Source organism: Ranitomeya variabilis, chromosome 3, assembly GCF_051348905.1.
Source record: "Ranitomeya variabilis isolate aRanVar5 chromosome 3, aRanVar5.hap1, whole genome shotgun sequence".
In the NCBI taxonomy this organism is placed as follows: domain Eukaryota; kingdom Metazoa; phylum Chordata; class Amphibia; order Anura; family Dendrobatidae; genus Ranitomeya; species Ranitomeya variabilis.
In genome coordinates, this window is record NC_135234.1 from 773,418,948 (window position 1) to 773,437,624 (window position 18,677).

Sequence of the window (18,677 nt, forward strand, 5' to 3'; positions counted from 1 at the left end):
ATAATACACACAGTGATGTCACAGTACAGGGATAATGCACACGTGACACATGAGTGGCAGTGCGCTTTCTTTTCTGTTGTGCGCCTCCGCAGCTGTGATAACCATTAAACATGTTTTGCCCATAAAAATTGAATATTTTATAAAATGAAATAATTCATAAAACCTTTCCATTAGGGATGAAAGAAGCCGCGTTCACATCAATGATTTTTATACATTTTATTTCCCATTATTGCTACAAATAAATAAACAGACATCAGTCTGGAATCTCTTAAAGGGACAGGCCCCTGACAATTCTCTACCATAGCTGACCTTTACTCTGATACGTATTTCTCAGGAACTACATCCCTCATCCTCCAAAACCCCGTCCTGGCCCTCCGCACTCTCTACCCCGTTCATGGGGGGCTGTCAGGATAGATATAGGGGGATTAGGAAGACTACACCGCCTCTGTGTGCAGGCGGTCACCCCGTAGGGCTGAGCCGCAGCCTCTGAGCGCCAGGTCTGGTCCTTGGGTGCAGGTTGGTACTTACAGGAATATATTCTCCATGGGGAGGCTGCGGTGCCGGCTCTGCGGCTCTGGCGCGTGATCTCGATGCCTCAGCTCCGTCCTCCTATGTAGCTGCTGCCGTCAATCCGCACATAATCCGTTTAGCAGTGTGCACGGACATGTCAGGAGCACGGAGGTGCGCGCCGCTCCCAAACCCATCTTCTCCTCATTCTCCAATGCGCCCGGCTGCATCCCCCTCCGCCCTCCGCCCCTCTCCGCACCGCTCCTTACAAGCCACAATGTGATGCAGTGCCGGCCACAAATGCTGCAGCACAAGCCTACAATCCGCGCACAACGGGATTTGGGGCTTTTATCGCTTTTCCATTTTTTTTGTTTTTTTTTTTACTCCGATGCCTTCACCGTATTGTGCTCAGATGGGGACAGGGCTACAATAATAATTGTCTGCAGCTTGTGGAGCGGGGACTGAAGAATGGAGGAAGGAAATCTCCGCCGAGTAATGATCCCTGGGCTGCAGGAAAACACAATCAAGAGACATGTCGGATGTGGTCAATAAAGACTTATTAGGAAGGATGGTAATTAGGAGAGCGGGAATGGACCAATAATGATAGGAGATAGATAGATAGATAGATAGATAGATAGATAGATAGATAGATAGATAGATAGATAGATAGATAAGAGATAATAGATAGATAGAAAGATAGATAATAGATAGATAGACAATGGATAGATAGATAATAGATAATAGATAGATAGATAGATAGATAATAGATGATAGACAGATAATAGATAGATAATGTAGATGATAGATGGATAGATAGATGATAGATAGATAGATAAGATAGATAGATAGATAGATAGATAGATAGATAGATAGATAGATAGATAGATAGATAGTGATGAGCGAGTGTACTCGTTGCTCGGGTGTCCTCCGAGTATTTATGACTGCTCGGAGATTTAGTTTTCATTCCGGCAGCTGGATGATTTACAGCTACTAGCCAGGCTGAGTACATGTGGGGGTTGCCTCGTTGCTAGGGAATCCCCACATGTAATCAAGCTGTCTAGTAGCCGCAAATCATCCAGCTGTGGCAAAGAAAACTAAATCTCCGAGCAGTCATAAATACTCTGAGACCACCCGAGCGTGCTCTGGAAAACCCGAGAAACTAGTATACTCGCTCATCAGTAATAGATAGATAAAAGATATAAAGATAGATAATAGATAGATAATAGATGGATAATAGCTAGATAGATAGATGATAGTGTGATGCAGTGACCCCTGTTACATGTAGGGGGCGCTGCATGGTCTCCTCAGAATACTCATGGAGGCGTATTGAGGCCATAGGAATGCATGGCAGTTGCAGGTATAACTGTGGTGATGAGACAAAGTCCGGCATTATTGTAAATGGCCGGGTATGTGTCACAGAGGAAGCTACTCTGCGCTGTAAGCCTGAAGTAAGGTTATTCTGGGACCTGTAGTCTCACAAGTATTTGTGTAGTTTTAAAGGGAGGCTTGCAGGGTTAGCTCGAGAGTTGGGCGGGTCTAACTAACCACACACACCTCCCACCTATGAGAGTGGTTACCAGTATGTAATGTGACCAGGGTGTGGGTAACATGGCTCCTGTGTATGGACCTGAATGGTTCTTGGCTGTAAAGTCCAGTGAGAGGAAAGGCCTGGGTGTTGGGAGGTCCAGAGTGTGGGCCGGATCCCTGAAGAGCACCTGGTGAGGCCGTGATCCTGAGTGGACTCTGTTGTGGGCCCTGTGTGCGGATCGGATCCCTGAAGAGCACGAGGTGAGGCCATGGATCTGCAGAGCCGCTGACAGCTACCGTCCTTTGGTGGGTCTGGAACCGACTGGTGTATGTTTGTCAGGCAAGTTGGTGATCCCCGTAAGGCAGCTTCTCTGGAGGATAGGACCCATGTGATGCCAGCCAGTGAAAACCTGCAACGCTGTCAAGCAGGTAATCCAGACTGTGTGTGTTTGGCTCCAGAGCGAGCCTGAACATTGGACTCTACCAAGTGTGTATGGTCACAGACCTGATGGAGCTGAGCCGTGCTATGAAGGCTGTTACTTTGTGTTTTGTGCTACAGAGGTTTATGGAGTAATAAACCCAGTTGAACTTTTGAAGAAAATATAGTCCTGCTGTGTGTTTCATCACTGCCAAGCAAGTATTCCCCAACCCATTAGTGACTCTGCATCACAATAGATAATAGATAGATAATAGATAAATAGATAATTGCTAGATAGATAATAGATAGATAATATTCAGATAGATAGATAGATAATAGATGATACATAGATAATAGATACATAGATAGATAATAGATAGATGATAGATAGATGATTAATAGTTAGATAATAGATAGATAATATATAAATAGATATGATACTTTGTGTTTGCTGTGTAAGAAGGCTAATAGATGTTTAGAATACCCTTGAAAACCCTTGTGCAAGTATATTAGCACAGCTGAAAACAGTTTGGCTGATTAGAGAACTTACACTGCTCAAAAAAATAAAGGGAACACTAAAATACCACCTCCTAGATATCTCTGAATGAAATATTCCAGTTGCAAATTTTTATTCATTGCAAAGTGGAATGTGTTCAGAACGATAAAACATAACAATTATCAATGTAAATCACAACTAATATCCCACGGAGGTTTGGATTTGGAATGATGCTCAAAATCAAAGTGGAAAATAAAATTACAGGCTGATCCAACTTCAGTGGAAATGCCTCATGACAAGGAAAAGATGCTCAGTAGTGTGTGTGTGGCCTCCACGTGCCTGTATGACCTCGCCACAACGCCAGGGCATGCTCCTGATGATGACGCTGCGGATGGTCTCCTGAGAGATCTCCTGGACCTGGACTAAAACATCCGCCAACTCCTGGACAGTCTGTGGAGCAATGTGACGTTGGTGGATGGCGCGAGACATGATGTCCCAGATGCTTTCAATCGGATTCAGGTCTGGGGAACGGGCGGGCCAGTCCATAGCTTCAATGCCTTTATCTTGCAGGAACTGCTAACACACTCCAGCCACATGAGGTCTGGCATTGTCCTGCACTAGGAGGAACCCAGGACCAACCGCACCAGCATATGGTCTCACAAGGGGTCTCATTTCGGTACCTAATGGCAGTCAGGCTACCTCTGGTGAGCACATGGAGGGCTGTGCGGCTCTCCAAAGAAATGCCACCCCACACCATTACTGACCCACTGCCAAACCGGTCATGCCGAAGGATGTTGCAGGCAGCAGATCGCTCTCCACGGTGTCTCCAGACTCTAACGTCTGTGACATGTGCTCAGTGTGAACCTGCTTTCATCTGTGAAGAGCACAGGGCACCGGGGGCAAATTTGCCAGTCCTGGTGTTCTGTGGCAACTGCCAAGCATCCTTCACAGTGTTGGGCTGTGAGCACAACCCCCATCTGTGGACATTGGGCACTCAGACCATCCTCATGGAGTCGGTTTCTAACCGTTTGTGCAGACACATGCACATTTGTGGCCTGCTAGAGGTCATTTTGCAGGGCTCTGGCAGTGCTCCTCCTGTTCATCCTTGCACGAAGGCAGAGGTAGTGGTCATGCTGCTGGGTTGTTGCCCTCCTACGGCCCCCTCCACGTCTCCTGGTGTACTGGTCTGTCTCCTGGTAGCGCCTTCAGCCTCTGGACACTACGCTGACAGACACAGCAAACCTTCTTGCCACAGCTCGCATTGATGTGCCATCCTGGATGAGCTGCACTACCTGAGCCACTTGTGTGGGTTGTAGAGTCCGTCTCATGCTACCAGCTAGTGTGAAAGCACAACCAACATTCAAAAGTGCTCTAAAAAATAATGGGAACACAAACAATAGAATAAAACTCCAAGTAAATTAAACTTCTGTGAAATCAAACTGTCCACTTAGGAAGCAACACTGATTGACAATCAATTTCAAATGCTGTTGTGCAGATGGAATAGACAACAGATGGAAATTATTGGCAATTATCAAGACCCCCTCAATAAAGGAGTGGTTCTACAGGTGGTGACCACAGACCACATCTCGGCACCAGTGCTTTCTGGCTGATGTTTTAGCCACTTTTGATGTTGGTTGTGCTTTCACACTCGTGGTAGCATGAGACGGACTCTATAACCCACACAAGTGGCTCAGGTAGTGCAGCTCATCCAGGATGGCACATCAATGCAAGCTGTGGCAAGAAGGATTGCTGTGTCTGTCAGCGTAGTGTCCAGAGGCTGGAGGCGCTACCAGGAGACAGGCCAGTACACCAGGAGACGTGGAGGGGGCCGTAAGAGGGCAACAACCCAGCAGCAGGACCACTACCTCCGCCTTTGTGCAAGGAGGAACAGGAGGAGCACTGCCAGAGCCCTGCAAAATGACCTCCAGCAGGCCATAAATGTGCATGTGTCTGCACAAATGGTTAGAAACCGACTCAATGAGGATGGTCTGAGTGCCCGACGTCCACAGATGGGGGTTGTGCTCACAGCCCAACACCGTGCAGGACGCTTGGCATTTGCCACAGAACACCAGGATTGGCAAATTCGCCACTGGCGCCCTGTGCTCTTCACAGATGAAAGCAGGTACACACTGAGCACATGTGGCCAATTGCTAATTTATCCCCAATCAGATCCCACAATCCCTTCCACCTGATCCTCTACTTAGCCCTATAAATTTAGTAGCATTCTAGGGGGGCACGCGTGCGGATCAGGCACGCGTCTCCCGGCAGCAAAAGTATCATGGCACCTAAAGTATCGAAGCTGCAGTTATTTCAATGCCAGTTAGTCACAGCAGGAGTCAGGACCCCACTATATGTATCTGTCTCTTTTGGGTGTGTCTGCAGAGTAAGCACTTCCTATTACTTGGATATAGCTTTCCTATTAAGCCATCTTACTCCATCATGTTTACATATGCCCTTACAGTGTTTGCTCCACTAATCCTCACACTTCGCTATCCCCAAATCCCAGCACCCTCTAACCAAATAATCATCTCACCTTCCCTCTTTCCTCCCCACCTGACTCCTCTGCTGACATGCTCCTCAACCTCAAGTCTGTCCTAATAAAACAAGCTGGCCACTCTCCTCCCACCTGCTCTCCCTTTCTCTGCTTCTCCTCACTGCTGGAGACATATCTCCCAACCCTGGACCCCCCACAGCTCATATCTCCCATGACTACCCCCTCCTATCGCTCCCTATCTAATACGAACTACCGCAATATTTCCAGCATAAAACCCGTGCCCCTGACGCCCACCCCCCTGCTCCCTCTCTCTAGAGCATTCTGGAATACCAGCTCAATCTGCAATAAGCTTAATGTGATTCATGACCTGTTTCTCTCTCACAAGCTTGCCTTCCTTGGCCTCATAGAAACATGGCTGAAACCTCTGACACAGCCTCCCCAGCTGCACTGTGTTACGGCAGCCTCCACTTCATCCATACCCCTTGCCCCGGCAACAGACATGGTGGAGGAGTGGGTCTTCTCCGTTCTTTTAACTGCATCTTTAACCCAATCCCACCTCTACCCTCCCTTATCCTCCCCTCCTTTGAAGTCCACTCTTTCCGCATCTAATCCCCCTACAACCTCCAAGTGGCCGTCATATACCGACCTCCAGGCCCGGCCACTGCCTTTATTGACCAATTCTCTACCTGGCTTCACTTTCTTTCCACTGACATTCCCACTATCATGGGTGACTTAAACATCCCCACTGATAACCTTCAGTCAGCAGCCTCCAAACTTCCCTTACATCATCTTTTGGACTTACTCAGTGACCCTCCTCAGCCACCCACACAGGCAGACATACACTAGACCTGTTCTACATCCGTCTCTGCTCTCTATCTAACTTCACAACCTCTCCTCTCCCTCTATCCAACCACCATCTGCTCACCTTCTCATCCCTGTCCTCCTCACCAGTCACCCATGTCCAGCAACATGTGCACCCCCGCAGAAACCTCGCACACCTAGACACCCACACAATCTCTGACTCTATCCTACCACTGGCATCCATTTCCTCACTCCACGACACACAGTGCCACTGCTTTCTACAATGCCACTCTTGCATCAGCTATTGACACGGTTGCCCCTCTCGTTCACGGCAGAGTGCGACGTATCAATAGACAACCCTGGCACAATAACATCACTAAAAAGCTCCGGCAAGTTCCAGGGTTGCGGAGCAGCGTTGGAAGAAAACACATTCACAAGATGATTTCACTGCATTCAAACAGGCAACACTGGCTTTTAAATCTGCTCTCACCTCTGCTAAACAGGCGACTTCACAACCCTCATATCTTCCCTATCCTACAACCCCAAACAGTTATTCAAAACATTTAACTCCCTCCTCCTCCCCCCACTACCCCCCTCATCTCTGCTGAGGACTTTGCTACACAATTTAAAAATAAGATCGACCAAACAAGGCAAGTCTTCATTGTTTAAACACCACAACCCCTTTGTATACCAGACCAATACTCAAACCCCATAACCTCCCTCTGCAACATCACTGAAGGAGAGCTTAATTGTTTCCTCTCCAAATCGCACCTCACCACCTGTGCGCTCAACTCCACCTGACCTCCTCCCCAACCTCACCGCCACTCTTTTCTCATCCCTAACCCACCTCTTCAACCTATCACTAACTTCTGGCACCTTCCCTTCTGCTTTCAAACATGCCACAATCACGCCTATCCTTAAAAAGCCAACCCTCGATCCAACTGCTATGTCCAGCTATCGCCTAATATCGCTGCTCCCATTCGCTTCCATCTAACTTGCTCTTTGACAATCTACAATCTGGTTTCCGCCCCCATCACTCAACTGACACAGCCCTGAACAAAATTACCAACGACCTACATACAGCCAAAGCTAAGGGACTTTCTAGACCTGTCCTCTGCTTTTGACACAGTTGACCACTGCCTCCTACTACAGATCCTCTCTTCCTTTGTCATCAAAGACCTCACCCTATCCTGGAACTCCTCGTACCTTTCCAACCACACATTCAGCGTTTTCCACTCCCACACTACCTCCTCATCCCACCCTCTCTCTGTTGAAGTCCCCCACGACTCTGTTCTAGGACCCCTACTCTTCTCAATCTATACACTTGACCTGGGATAACTCAAAGTCCCATGGATTCCAGTACCACCTTTATGCTGATGACACTCAGATCTACCTTTCTGGCCCACACGTCACCTCTCTGCTGTCCAGAATCCCGGAGAGTCTATCAGCCATATCCTCTTTCTTCTCCTCTCGCTTCCTCAAACTCAATGTGGACAAATCTGAACTCATCATCTTTCCTCCATCACATAAAATAGATCAGGTAAGGAAGATCTATCTTAATTAATGATATCACACTTTCCCCCGTACCGGAAGTCTGGTACCTCGGAGTAACCTTCGACTCTGCCCTGTCCTTCAAACCGCACATCCAAGCTCTTTCCACCTCCTGTTGCCTCCAGATCAAAAATATCTCCAGAATCCATCCTTTCCTTAACCGTCAATCTACTAAAATGCTTGTGCATGCCCTCATCATCTCCCGCCTTGACTACTGCAACATCCTTTTCTGTGGCCTCCCTGCTAACACCCTTGCACCTCTCCAGTCCATCCTTAACTCTGCTGCCCGACTAATTGATCTCTGTTCTCGCTCCTACTCCGCTTCCCCCCTCTGCAAATCTCTTCACTGGCTCCCATTCCCTCAGCGTATCCAGTTCAAATTACTAATACTGACCTACAAAGCCGTCCATAACCTGTCTCCTCCGTATATCTCTGAACTAATCTCCCGATATCTTCCCTCACGTAATCTCCGGTCCTCCCAAGACCTCCTCCTCTCCTCCACACTTATTCGCTCCTCACCCAACCGCCTCCAAGACTTCTCCCGAATATCACCATCCTCTGGAATTCTTTGCCCCCAAAAAGTCAGACTATCAACCACATTCGGATCCTTCAGACGGAACCTGAAAACCCATCTCTTCAGGAAAGCCTACAGCCTGCACTGACCCCGCTGCCACCTCATCACTACCGAAGCTACCGCCTCACCAACACTGGAGCTCCTGCAACCCTCAACCTACTGTCTCCTTCCCTACCATCCTGTAGTATGTAAGCCCGCAAGGGCAGGGTCCTCGCCCCTCTGTATCAGTCTGTCATTCTTAGTTTGCTTACTGTAATATCTGTAATTTGTATGTTACCCCTTCTCATGTACAGCACCATGGAATCAATGGTGCTATATACAAAAATAATAATAATGTGACAGACGTGACAGAGTCTGGAGACGACGTGGAGAGCGATCTGCTGCCTACAATATCCTTCAGCATGACCGATTTGGCAGTGGGTCAGTAATGGTGTGAGGTGGCATTTCTTTGGAGGGCCGTACAGCCCTCCATGTGCTCGCCAGAGGTAGCCTGACTGCCATTAGGTACCGAGATGAGATCCTCAGACCCCTTGTGAGACCATATGCTGGTGCGGTTGGCCCTGGGTTCCTCCTAATGCAGGATAATGCCAGACCTCATGTGGCTGGAGTGTGTCAGCAGTTCCTGCAGGATGAAGACATTGAAGCTATGGACTGGCCTGCCCGTTCCCCAGATCTGGGACATCATGTCTCGCACCATCCACCAACGTCACGCTGCACCACAGACTGTTCAGGAGTTGGCGGATGCTTTAGTCCAGGTCTGGGAGGAGATCCCACAGGAGACCATCTGCTGCCTCATCAGGAGCATGTCCAGGCATTGTAGGGAGGTCATACAGGCACGTGGAGGCCACACACACTACTGAGCATCTTTTCCTTGTCTTGAGGCATTTCCAATGAACTTAGATCAGCCTGTAACTTCATTTTCCACTTTGATTTTGAGCATCATTCCAACTCCAGACCTCCGTGGGGTAATAGTTGTGATGTACATTGATAATTGTTATGTTTTATTGTTGTGAACACATTGCACTATGTAATGAATAAAGATTTACAACTGGAATATTTCATTCAGTGATATCTAGGATGTGGGATTTTAGTGTTCCCGTTATTTTTTTGAGCAGTGTATATATGTATACTGTATACCAGGATGACTGTGTATGTATACTGTATACGGGGATGGCTATATATATATATATATATATATATATATATATATATGGTGATGGCTATGTATACTGTATACGGTAATGGCTATGTATATGTATGTATTCGGGGATGGAGATATATATATATATGTGTATGCATACTGTATACAGGGATGGCTATGTATACTGTATACGGTAATGGCTATGTATATGTATGTATTCGGGGATGGAGATATATATATATATGTGTATGCATACTGTATACAGGGATGGCTATGTATACTGTATACGGTAATGGCTATGTATATGTATGTATTCGGGCATGGAGATATATATATGTGTATGCATACTGTATACAGGGATGGCTATGTATATGTATGTATACGGGGATGGATGGATATATATATATGTATACTGTATACGGGGAAGGCTATGTATATGTATGTATACGGGGATGGATATATATATGTGTGTATACTGTATACGGGGATGGCGCTACCGTACATTTCCCGGTTCACAGAGGCGGCGCATTGATTCTCTATAATCCTGATAATCCGGGTGCAGGAGGATTCTGGGAAATATTTATTGTGGTTATCAGATCTCCAGAGGCCAAAAGAACAATCCGGACGATTCTGGGAAGATGGGAACATTGGAAAGTTCACGGTGTAGAAACGCTGCTCTCCAATCCCAGCTGCAGCCGGAGGAGCCCCCACAAGTGACGTCCCCCCAGCCCAGAGCTGGTGACATCGCTTCATCAAGCTTCCCCCCGCACTACTGAAGCTCTACTCAGAATTAATACATGGTAGAACGGATCGGATCCATCGGCCGCAGCAGCACAGAGTGTTTCAGATGTGTGGTAAGGGGGGATTTACCATCCTACAATGGATCGTTCTGCAACGTTCTGAGAATAATGTAACAAACAGATAGAAAACCTTCAGAAGTCGTGGCCCTGACGTCTCACGCCGCGGACACGGCGACTTATAATCTTATTATGAGCCAAGGACGGGAGGATTCGGACTTTGTTAATTCTAACTCGCTCAGGCTTCGGCGGATTGGCAGTATATAGGATTATCAGGTCTCCGCGGTCAGAGGACTTTCCTACGGGGGGTCCCGGCATATGTCATCAGCAGCTTGACCGGCGGAGACGTGAGCTTGGAAGAAAGCTGCGGACACATGGTCACCGCAGGGCCAAAAAGAAACATTACTGTATTATAAGACAGGTCACCTTCACAATGATAAGTGCTAATGTAGAGCGGGATGAATATAATACTGCCAAACCATGCACAGAACACAATACTGCATGATAGTGCACTGCACACATTATACTGCACTATAGTGTATGAATAGCAACAATATATACACTGCCGGAATACTGCCACCATACTGTGTCCAAATACTGCATAACTACATAATACCACCAAATAATGTCCATATAACATCATACTCTCCGGATTTCCACTGCATTGTCCCATGAACGGAACCTGAAAAAAATATTCTGCCTTTGGTGTATAAATAATACCGTCATACAGTGCATAGATAACAGCAGAACACAACGATCAAATAACAATGCCAAAATGAGTGTAAATAATACTTCTATATCTGTACTTTACTAATAGCGCCATACTGTGTACATGTACAGTACCGCTTTCAAACCATACAATGATAACGTAAAACCAAAGGACAATTTCCAAATAATAACCCCAAGTTGTATAAAATAATCCCAGTATAGAGTGACCCAATAATTACCCTGCAATGTGCATATAATACCGCTATACATGTGCCAAGATATGGCCACGTTGTACTGCACAATAGTTAATTAATAACGCCACCATACTGTGCCATTGTATGACCAATAGCGCCGCCATATGGTACAGTCAGAACACTGGAATATAGTGACCATGTAATAATCCTCCGCGCACGGACACAATTATCAGTCGCTTCTGGTAAAGTAAGAAAATCCTGCACCGGTCACTGAAAAACTGGAAACTGAAACAAGTGAGTTTTAATTTAAATTTACAGAAGATCAATAATGGGAAATAGAATTTACTTGTGAATTTTGGTGCAACAGAAAAATGTAACAAACCGAAAATGTAACAAACCGAAAATGTAACAAAACAAAAAAGTAACAAAACAAAAAAGTAACAAAACAAAAAAGTAACAAAACAAAAAAGTAACAAAACAAAAAAGTAACAAAACAAAAAGTAACAAAACAAAAAAGTAACAAAAAACGAAAATGTAACAAAACGAAAAAGTAACAAAACGAAAACGTAACAAAACAAAAATGTAAGAAAGCAAAAATGTAACAAAACAAAAATGTAACAAAAGAAAACTGTAACAAAACAAAAAAGTAACAAAAGAAAACTGTAACAAAACAAAAATGTAACAAAACAAAAATGTGACAAAACAAAAATGCTGGATCCCCTAGAAAAAACTGAGACTAAGTTGCTGATATAAACGCGTGACACTAAGGAGCGTCCTGTAATTCTCATCGCCGGGGTCTACAGTCAGTCGCCTGTTTACAGGGGGAAAAGTAGTGACTGTGCTGTTTGTTCTCATGGTGTGTATTCCCAGAACATGGGGCGAAAGCCGAGGAGAGAGTGGTCTCATCCATACACATATGATCTGGAGAATCCACTACACACCAGGATGATGAGAGTTGGGGTCATTATGGGCGATTTATCCTGTGACTTCATCCTCTTGCATTATGTATCAGGATGAATCCAGCAGAACCGGCTGCAATCCTCAGCACCGGGAAAAATGACTCCTCACCTTGGAGAAAGCAGCGTCCAACGCGTTCAAGCACAGATCAATGTGCGAGAAAGAGAAATCCACTTAGCGCAATTATACATAACTGCAAGGTGCTGACGGGGCAACGGCCGTACATCGAGGTGCGGGAATAAGAGGGACGCACAAGACGGGTTCACAACTATGAACCGGAATTTATGATAACAATCCTACTATTTATACATATCTGTGTAACAGGAACTGCAACGTCCAACCCCTGTAATCAACTATTATATTACTTATCACAGAGATACAGCCACCACTAGGGGGAGCTCCCTGTATACAGAGATACATGATAAGATCCTGTCTGCAGCCACCACTAGGGGGAGCTCCCTGTATACAGAGATACATGATAAGATCCTGTCTGCAGTCACCACTAGGGGGAGCTCCCTGTATACAGAGATACATGATAAGATCCTGTCTGCAGTCACCACTAGGGGGAGCTCCCTGTATACAGAGATACATGATAAGATCCTGTCTGCAGTCACCACTAGGGGGAGCTCCCTGTATACAGAGATACATGATAAGATCCTGTCTGCAGTCACCACTAGGGGCAGCTCCCTGTATACAGAGATACATGATAAGATCCTGTCTGCAGCCACCACTAGGGGGAGCTCCCTGTATTCAGAGATACATAAGATCCTGTCTGCAGTCACCACTAGGGAGAGCTCCCTGTATACAGAGATACATGATAAGATCCTGTCTGCAGTCACCACTAGGGGGAGCTCCCTGTATACAGAGATACATGATAAGATCCTGTCTGCAGTCACCACTAGGGGGAGCTCCCTGTATACAGAGATACATGATAAGATCCTGTCTGCAGTCACCACTAGGGGGAGCTCCCTGTATACAGAGATACATGGTAAGATTCTGTCTGCAGTCACCACTAGGGGTAGCTCCTTGTATACAGAGATACATGATAAGATCCTGTCTGCAGCCATCACTAGGGGGAGCTCCCTGTATAGAGAGATACATGATAAGATCCTGTCTGCAGTCACCACTAGGGGGAGCTCCCTGTATACAGAGATACATGATAAGATCCTGTCTGCAGTCACCACTAGTGGGAGCTCCCTGTACACAGAGACACATGATAAGATCCTGTCTGCAGCCATCACTAGGGGGAGCTCCCTGTATAGAGAGATACATGATAAGATCCTGTCTGCAGCCACCACTAGGGGGAGCTCCCTGTATACAGAGATACATGATAAGATCCTGTCTGCAGCCACCACTAGCGGGAGCTCCCTGTATACAGAGATACATGATAAGATCCTGTCTGCGGCCACCACTAGGGGGAGCTCCCTGTATACACAGATACATGATAAGATCCTGTCTGCAGTCACCACTAGGGGGAGCTCCCTGTATACAGAGATACATGATAAGATTCTGTCTGCAGCCACCACTAGGGGGAGCTCCCTGTATACAGAGATACATGATAAGATTCTGTCTGCAGCCACCACTAGGGGGAGCTCCCTGTATACAGAGATACATGATAAGATCCTGTCTGCAGCCACCACTAGGGGGAGCTCCTTGTATACAGAGATACATGATAAGATTCTGTCTTCAGTCACCACTAGGGGGAGCTCCCTGTATACAGAGATACATGATAAGATCCTGTCTGCAGCCACCACTAGGGGGAGCTCCCTGTATACAGATACATGATAAGATTCCATCTGCAGCCACCACTAGGGGGAGCTCCCTGTATACAGAGATACATGATAAGATCCTGTCTGCAGCCACCACTAGGGGGAGCTCCCTGTATACAGAGATACATGATAAGATTCTGTCTTCAGTCACCACTAGGGGGAGCTCCCTGTATACAGAGATACATGATAAGATCCTGTCTGCAGCCACCACTAGGGGGAGCTCCCTGTATACAGATACATGATAAGATTCCATCTGCAGCCACCACTAGGGGGAGCTCCCTGTATACAGATACATGATAAGATCCTGTCTGCAGTCACCACTAGGGGGAGCTCCCTGTATACAGAGATACATGATAAGATCCTGTCTGTAGCCACCACTAGAGGGAGCTCCCTGTATACAGATACATGATAAGGTCCTGTCTGCAGCCACCACTAGGGGGAGCTCCCTGTATATAGAGATACATGATAAGATTCTGTCTGCAGCCACCACTAGGGGGAGCTCTCTGTATACAGAGATACATGATAAGATCCTGTCTGCAGCCACCACTAGGGGGAACTACCTGTATACAGAGATACCTGATAATATCCTGTCTGCAGTCACCACTAGGGGGAACTCCCTGTATACAGAGATACATGATAAGATCCTGTCTGCAGCCACCACTAGGGGGAGCTCTCTGTATACAGAGATACATGATAAGATCCTGTCTGCAGTCACCACTAGGGGGAGCTCCCTGTATACAGAGATACATGATAAGATCCTGTCTGCAGCCACCACTAGGGGGAGCTCCCTGTATACAGAGAATACATGATAAGATCCTGTCTGCAGCCACCACTAGGGGGAGCTCCCTGTATACAGAGATACATGATAAGATCCTGTCTGCAGTCACCACTAGGGGGAGCTCCCTGTATACAGAGATACATGATAAGATCCTGTCTGCAGCCACCACTAGGGGGAGCTCCCTGTATACAGAGATACATGATAAGATCCTGTCTGCAGTCACCACTAGGGGGAGCTCCACAGTCACAAATAAATATTGGAGATGTATTTAGCACAGAATATTTCATCTTTTTATGTTATAAAATATGTTTGTCTACATTTCTTCAGTCTGATGATAAGTGCTTGATTTGCAGTGAGGCTGGAGGAGTGATGAGTAAGCCTCAGGAGCAGATATTACGCTTAGGTAGTCAGTAGCACGTTTCAGCATTACATTGGCTTATTGGCAGAATGTGGAATGAACTGACCTCTTAGCGCTGACTTGGAAGCCGCCCAGAGCCGTGACGGATTATCAATATGATCAATACTGTAAAGTAGTGACTCTGCTCCTGCACAGAGAGCCGGAGATCCCCAGAGCTTATGAAAGAGATTGTGCTGGAGTTGGAGCAGTGTTATAGGTGAATGGCTATTGAGTTAAAAAAAAAAAAAGTCCTGCTGCAAAAGTAATGGCGCCCCCGAGCACAGATAAGAAACTATATAGGATACAGATGACTCTTTTGGAGTAATGACACCTTGTGAGCTTCGTCAGTTCTGGTGTCAAGTCCTAAAGATCAAAAATACAGTAGCAAAAAATTTCATGATGATGGGGGAGGGGAATTTTTTTTGTTCTTTTATCCAGGCTCCTTTAAAAAGGACTTACCAATGCTTAAACAATGCAGTTAAATATCTTAGAAAAAAAATCTCTGGGTTCCCCTGATTCTGCCGCTCTTTTCTGTTTTGTACTGCATCGTTCCATTGCAGAGATATTCGCATTTGTTTCTTCTGGAGCGCATCATGTGAATTCTCTGCATGCAGTTCCACTTCTTCAGAGTCTTCTCTGGGGGCGTGCACTTTAATCTTCTATCCCAGATGCTGCCAATCACAGTTTGTCAGCTGATCTAGCAGTCTATGAGTTTCTGACATTGCTGAGCTTTGATTGGCAGCATCTTAGAGGAAGGGGTGAAAGGGCACGCCCCCAGAGAAGACTCAGTTGGACAACAAGCAGAGATTTCACATAGTGTGCTCCAGAAGAAACAAATGTGAATATCTCTGCAATGGAGCGGCGCAATACGAAAATGGAAAAAATGTCAGAATCGGGGGAGATCAGGGATTTTTCCAATGTTTTTGAACAAGTGACAGCTCCTTTTTAGGACCAGTGTATCAAAGGCTTGTGCTGGAACATATTCTAGGTTGAAGAGAACTGACCCTTAGGGGGAATTATGGCAGCTACTCTTACCCCTGGGGTAGGTGGTTTAGTAGCTATTACTGAGGTCCTGTTGGTGAGTTTAGCTGCACTCTACAGACAGAGAAAAGACATTACAGCCTAACCCTAACCTTAACCCTAACCCTCTAACCCTAACCCTCTAACCCTAACCCTATCATCCTGTTTATGGTGGTCAATAAAACATAACATGGGGATCTGACAATCCAACAAACTCTGGTGATCTCCCAGCTGCGGTAATTCAGATGTCGCTAGACGATAACTCACATCATGATCTGACATTCGATGAGCTACCATTGCATGCTGGGAGTTGTAGTTAGAAAACTGTGAAGAACTGCCGCGAGTCAAGTCATGCTTGGAGTTGTAGTTACACCGCACCTCGTGAGCCACAGACATAGTCATAGGCTGTCAGTCAGGGCATGCTGGGAGTTGTAGTAAGAGAACTGCGAAGAACTGCCACCAGTCAGGGCATGCTGGGAGTTGTAGTTACACCGCACATCGTGAGCCACAGACTTAGTCATAGGTTGTCAGGGCATGCTGGGAGTTGTAGTTAGAGAACTGCGAAGAACTGCCACCAGTCAGGTCATGCTGGGAGTTGTAGTTACACCGCACCTCGTGAGCCACAGACATAGTCATAGGCTGTCAGTCAGGGCATGCTGGGAGTTGTAGTAAGAGAACTGCGAAGAACTGCCACCAGTCAGGTCATGCTGGGAGTTGTAGTTACACCGCACCTCGTGAGCCACAGACATAGTCATAGGCTCAGTCAGGGCATGCTGGGAGTTGTAGTAAGAGAACTGCGAAGAACTGCCACCAGTCAGGGCATGCTGGGAGTTGTAGTTACACCGCACATCGTGAGCCACAGACTTAGGCTGGAGTCACACATGGCGTAAGACAATACGCCACGTATTATGCGTCCGTACTACGGCCGTAATACGGAGAAATGTTCCCAAAATATTGATCCGTAGTCAGGGTGTGTCAGCGTATTTTGCGCATGGCATCCTCCGTATGTAATCCGTATGGCATCCGTACTGCGAGATTTTCTCGCAGGCTTGCAAAACCGACATCTAATGGATTTATGTGCTCAAATGTTCGGGAAAACATATATACAGTATATATATATATATATATATATATATATATATGTCATAGAGACACATATATATATATTCTGTATTTATATTTACTTCAGCGCGATATCTGTGAATAGCCGGTAATTCAATTGCCGGCTTTTCATTTCTCCTGCACAAACCCGACAGGATATGAGACATGATTACATACAGTAAACCATCTCATATCCCTTTTTTTTGCATATTCCACACTACTAACGTTAGTATTGTGTATGTGCAAAATTTGGGCGCTGTAGCTGCTGAAATAAAGGGTTAAATGGCGGAAAAAATTGGCGTGGGCTCCCGCGCAATTTTCTCCGCCAGAATGGTAAAGCCAGTGACTGAGGGCAGATATTAATAGCCAGGAGAGGGTCCATGGTTATTGGCCCCCCCGTGGCTAAAAACATCTGCCCCCAGCCACCCCAGAAAAGGCACATCTGGAAGATGCACCTATTCTGGCACTTGGCCACTCTCTTCCCACTCCCTGTAGCGGTGGGATATGGGGTAATGAAGGGTTAATGCCACCTTGCTATTGTAAGGTGACATTAAGCCAGATTAATAATGGAGAGGCGTCAATTATGTCACCTATCCATTATTAATCCAATTGTTGGAAAGGGTTAAAACACACACACACACATGATTAAAAAGGATTTTAATGAAATAAACACACAGGTTGTTGTAATAATTTATTGTTCTCGCAATCCATTTCCAGGCCCTCGCTTGGCAAAATAATAAACACACAAGATACATACCTTCTGGTGAACCGTCTCGTCCCATGAGGTAATCCATCTGAAGGGGTTAACTAATATTACAGGCAGAGCTGCGATAAACCACTCGCTCGTGCCTGTAATCCCCGGGTGCTGAAAGGAAAGCAGTGATCTATACTTACATTGAGTCGCGGTGAGGCGCCCTCTGGTGGATGTTCTCATGAACTGCAGCCTGGGAACTTTTTCCCACGCTCCAGGTCATATGAGGACATCCACCAGGGGGCGCATCACCGCGACTGAAGGAAATGTAGGTCAATGACCTACATTTCATTCATTCGCCGGGGATTCCAGGCACGGAGCACAGCTGCATTTAGCAGGGCTCCTGCCTGTAATATTAGTTAACCCCTTCAGATGGATTACTTCGTGGGACGTGACGGTTCACCAGAAGGTATGTATCTTGTGCGTTTATTATTTTGCCAAGCGAGGGTGTTCCTGATGGATTGCGAGAACAATAAATTATTACAACAACCGCTGTGTTTATTTCATTAAACTACTTTTAAATCATGTGTGTGTGTGTGTTTTTTAACCCTTTCATACAATTGGATTAATAATGGATAGGTGACATAATTGACGCCTCTCCATTATTAATCTGGCTTAATGTCACCTTACAATAGCAAGGTGACATTAACCCTTCATTACCCCATATCCCACCGCTACACGGGAGTGGGAAGAGAG

The 18,677-nt window shown here is 46.1% G+C and overlaps 1 protein-coding gene across 4 annotated transcripts in view; it reads right to left on the bottom strand.

Annotated features, from left to right (window-relative positions):
- LOC143817438 (beta-arrestin-1) overlaps nt 1-18,677 on the bottom strand; it is a 239,291-nt gene that overhangs the window by 157,296 nt on the left and 63,318 nt on the right. For 2 of the 4 annotated variants that reach the window (XM_077298844.1, XM_077298841.1), the window contains exon 1: nt 529-2,611. The exons of the other annotated variants lie outside the window; for them this stretch is intronic. In XM_077298844.1, coding sequence (XP_077154959.1) covers nt 529-545 — 17 coding nt within the window. In that variant the 5' untranslated portion in view covers nt 546-2,611. Of the gene's footprint in view, nt 1-528; nt 2,612-18,677 lie in introns of those variants that run through there. 4 annotated transcript variants of the gene reach the window in all.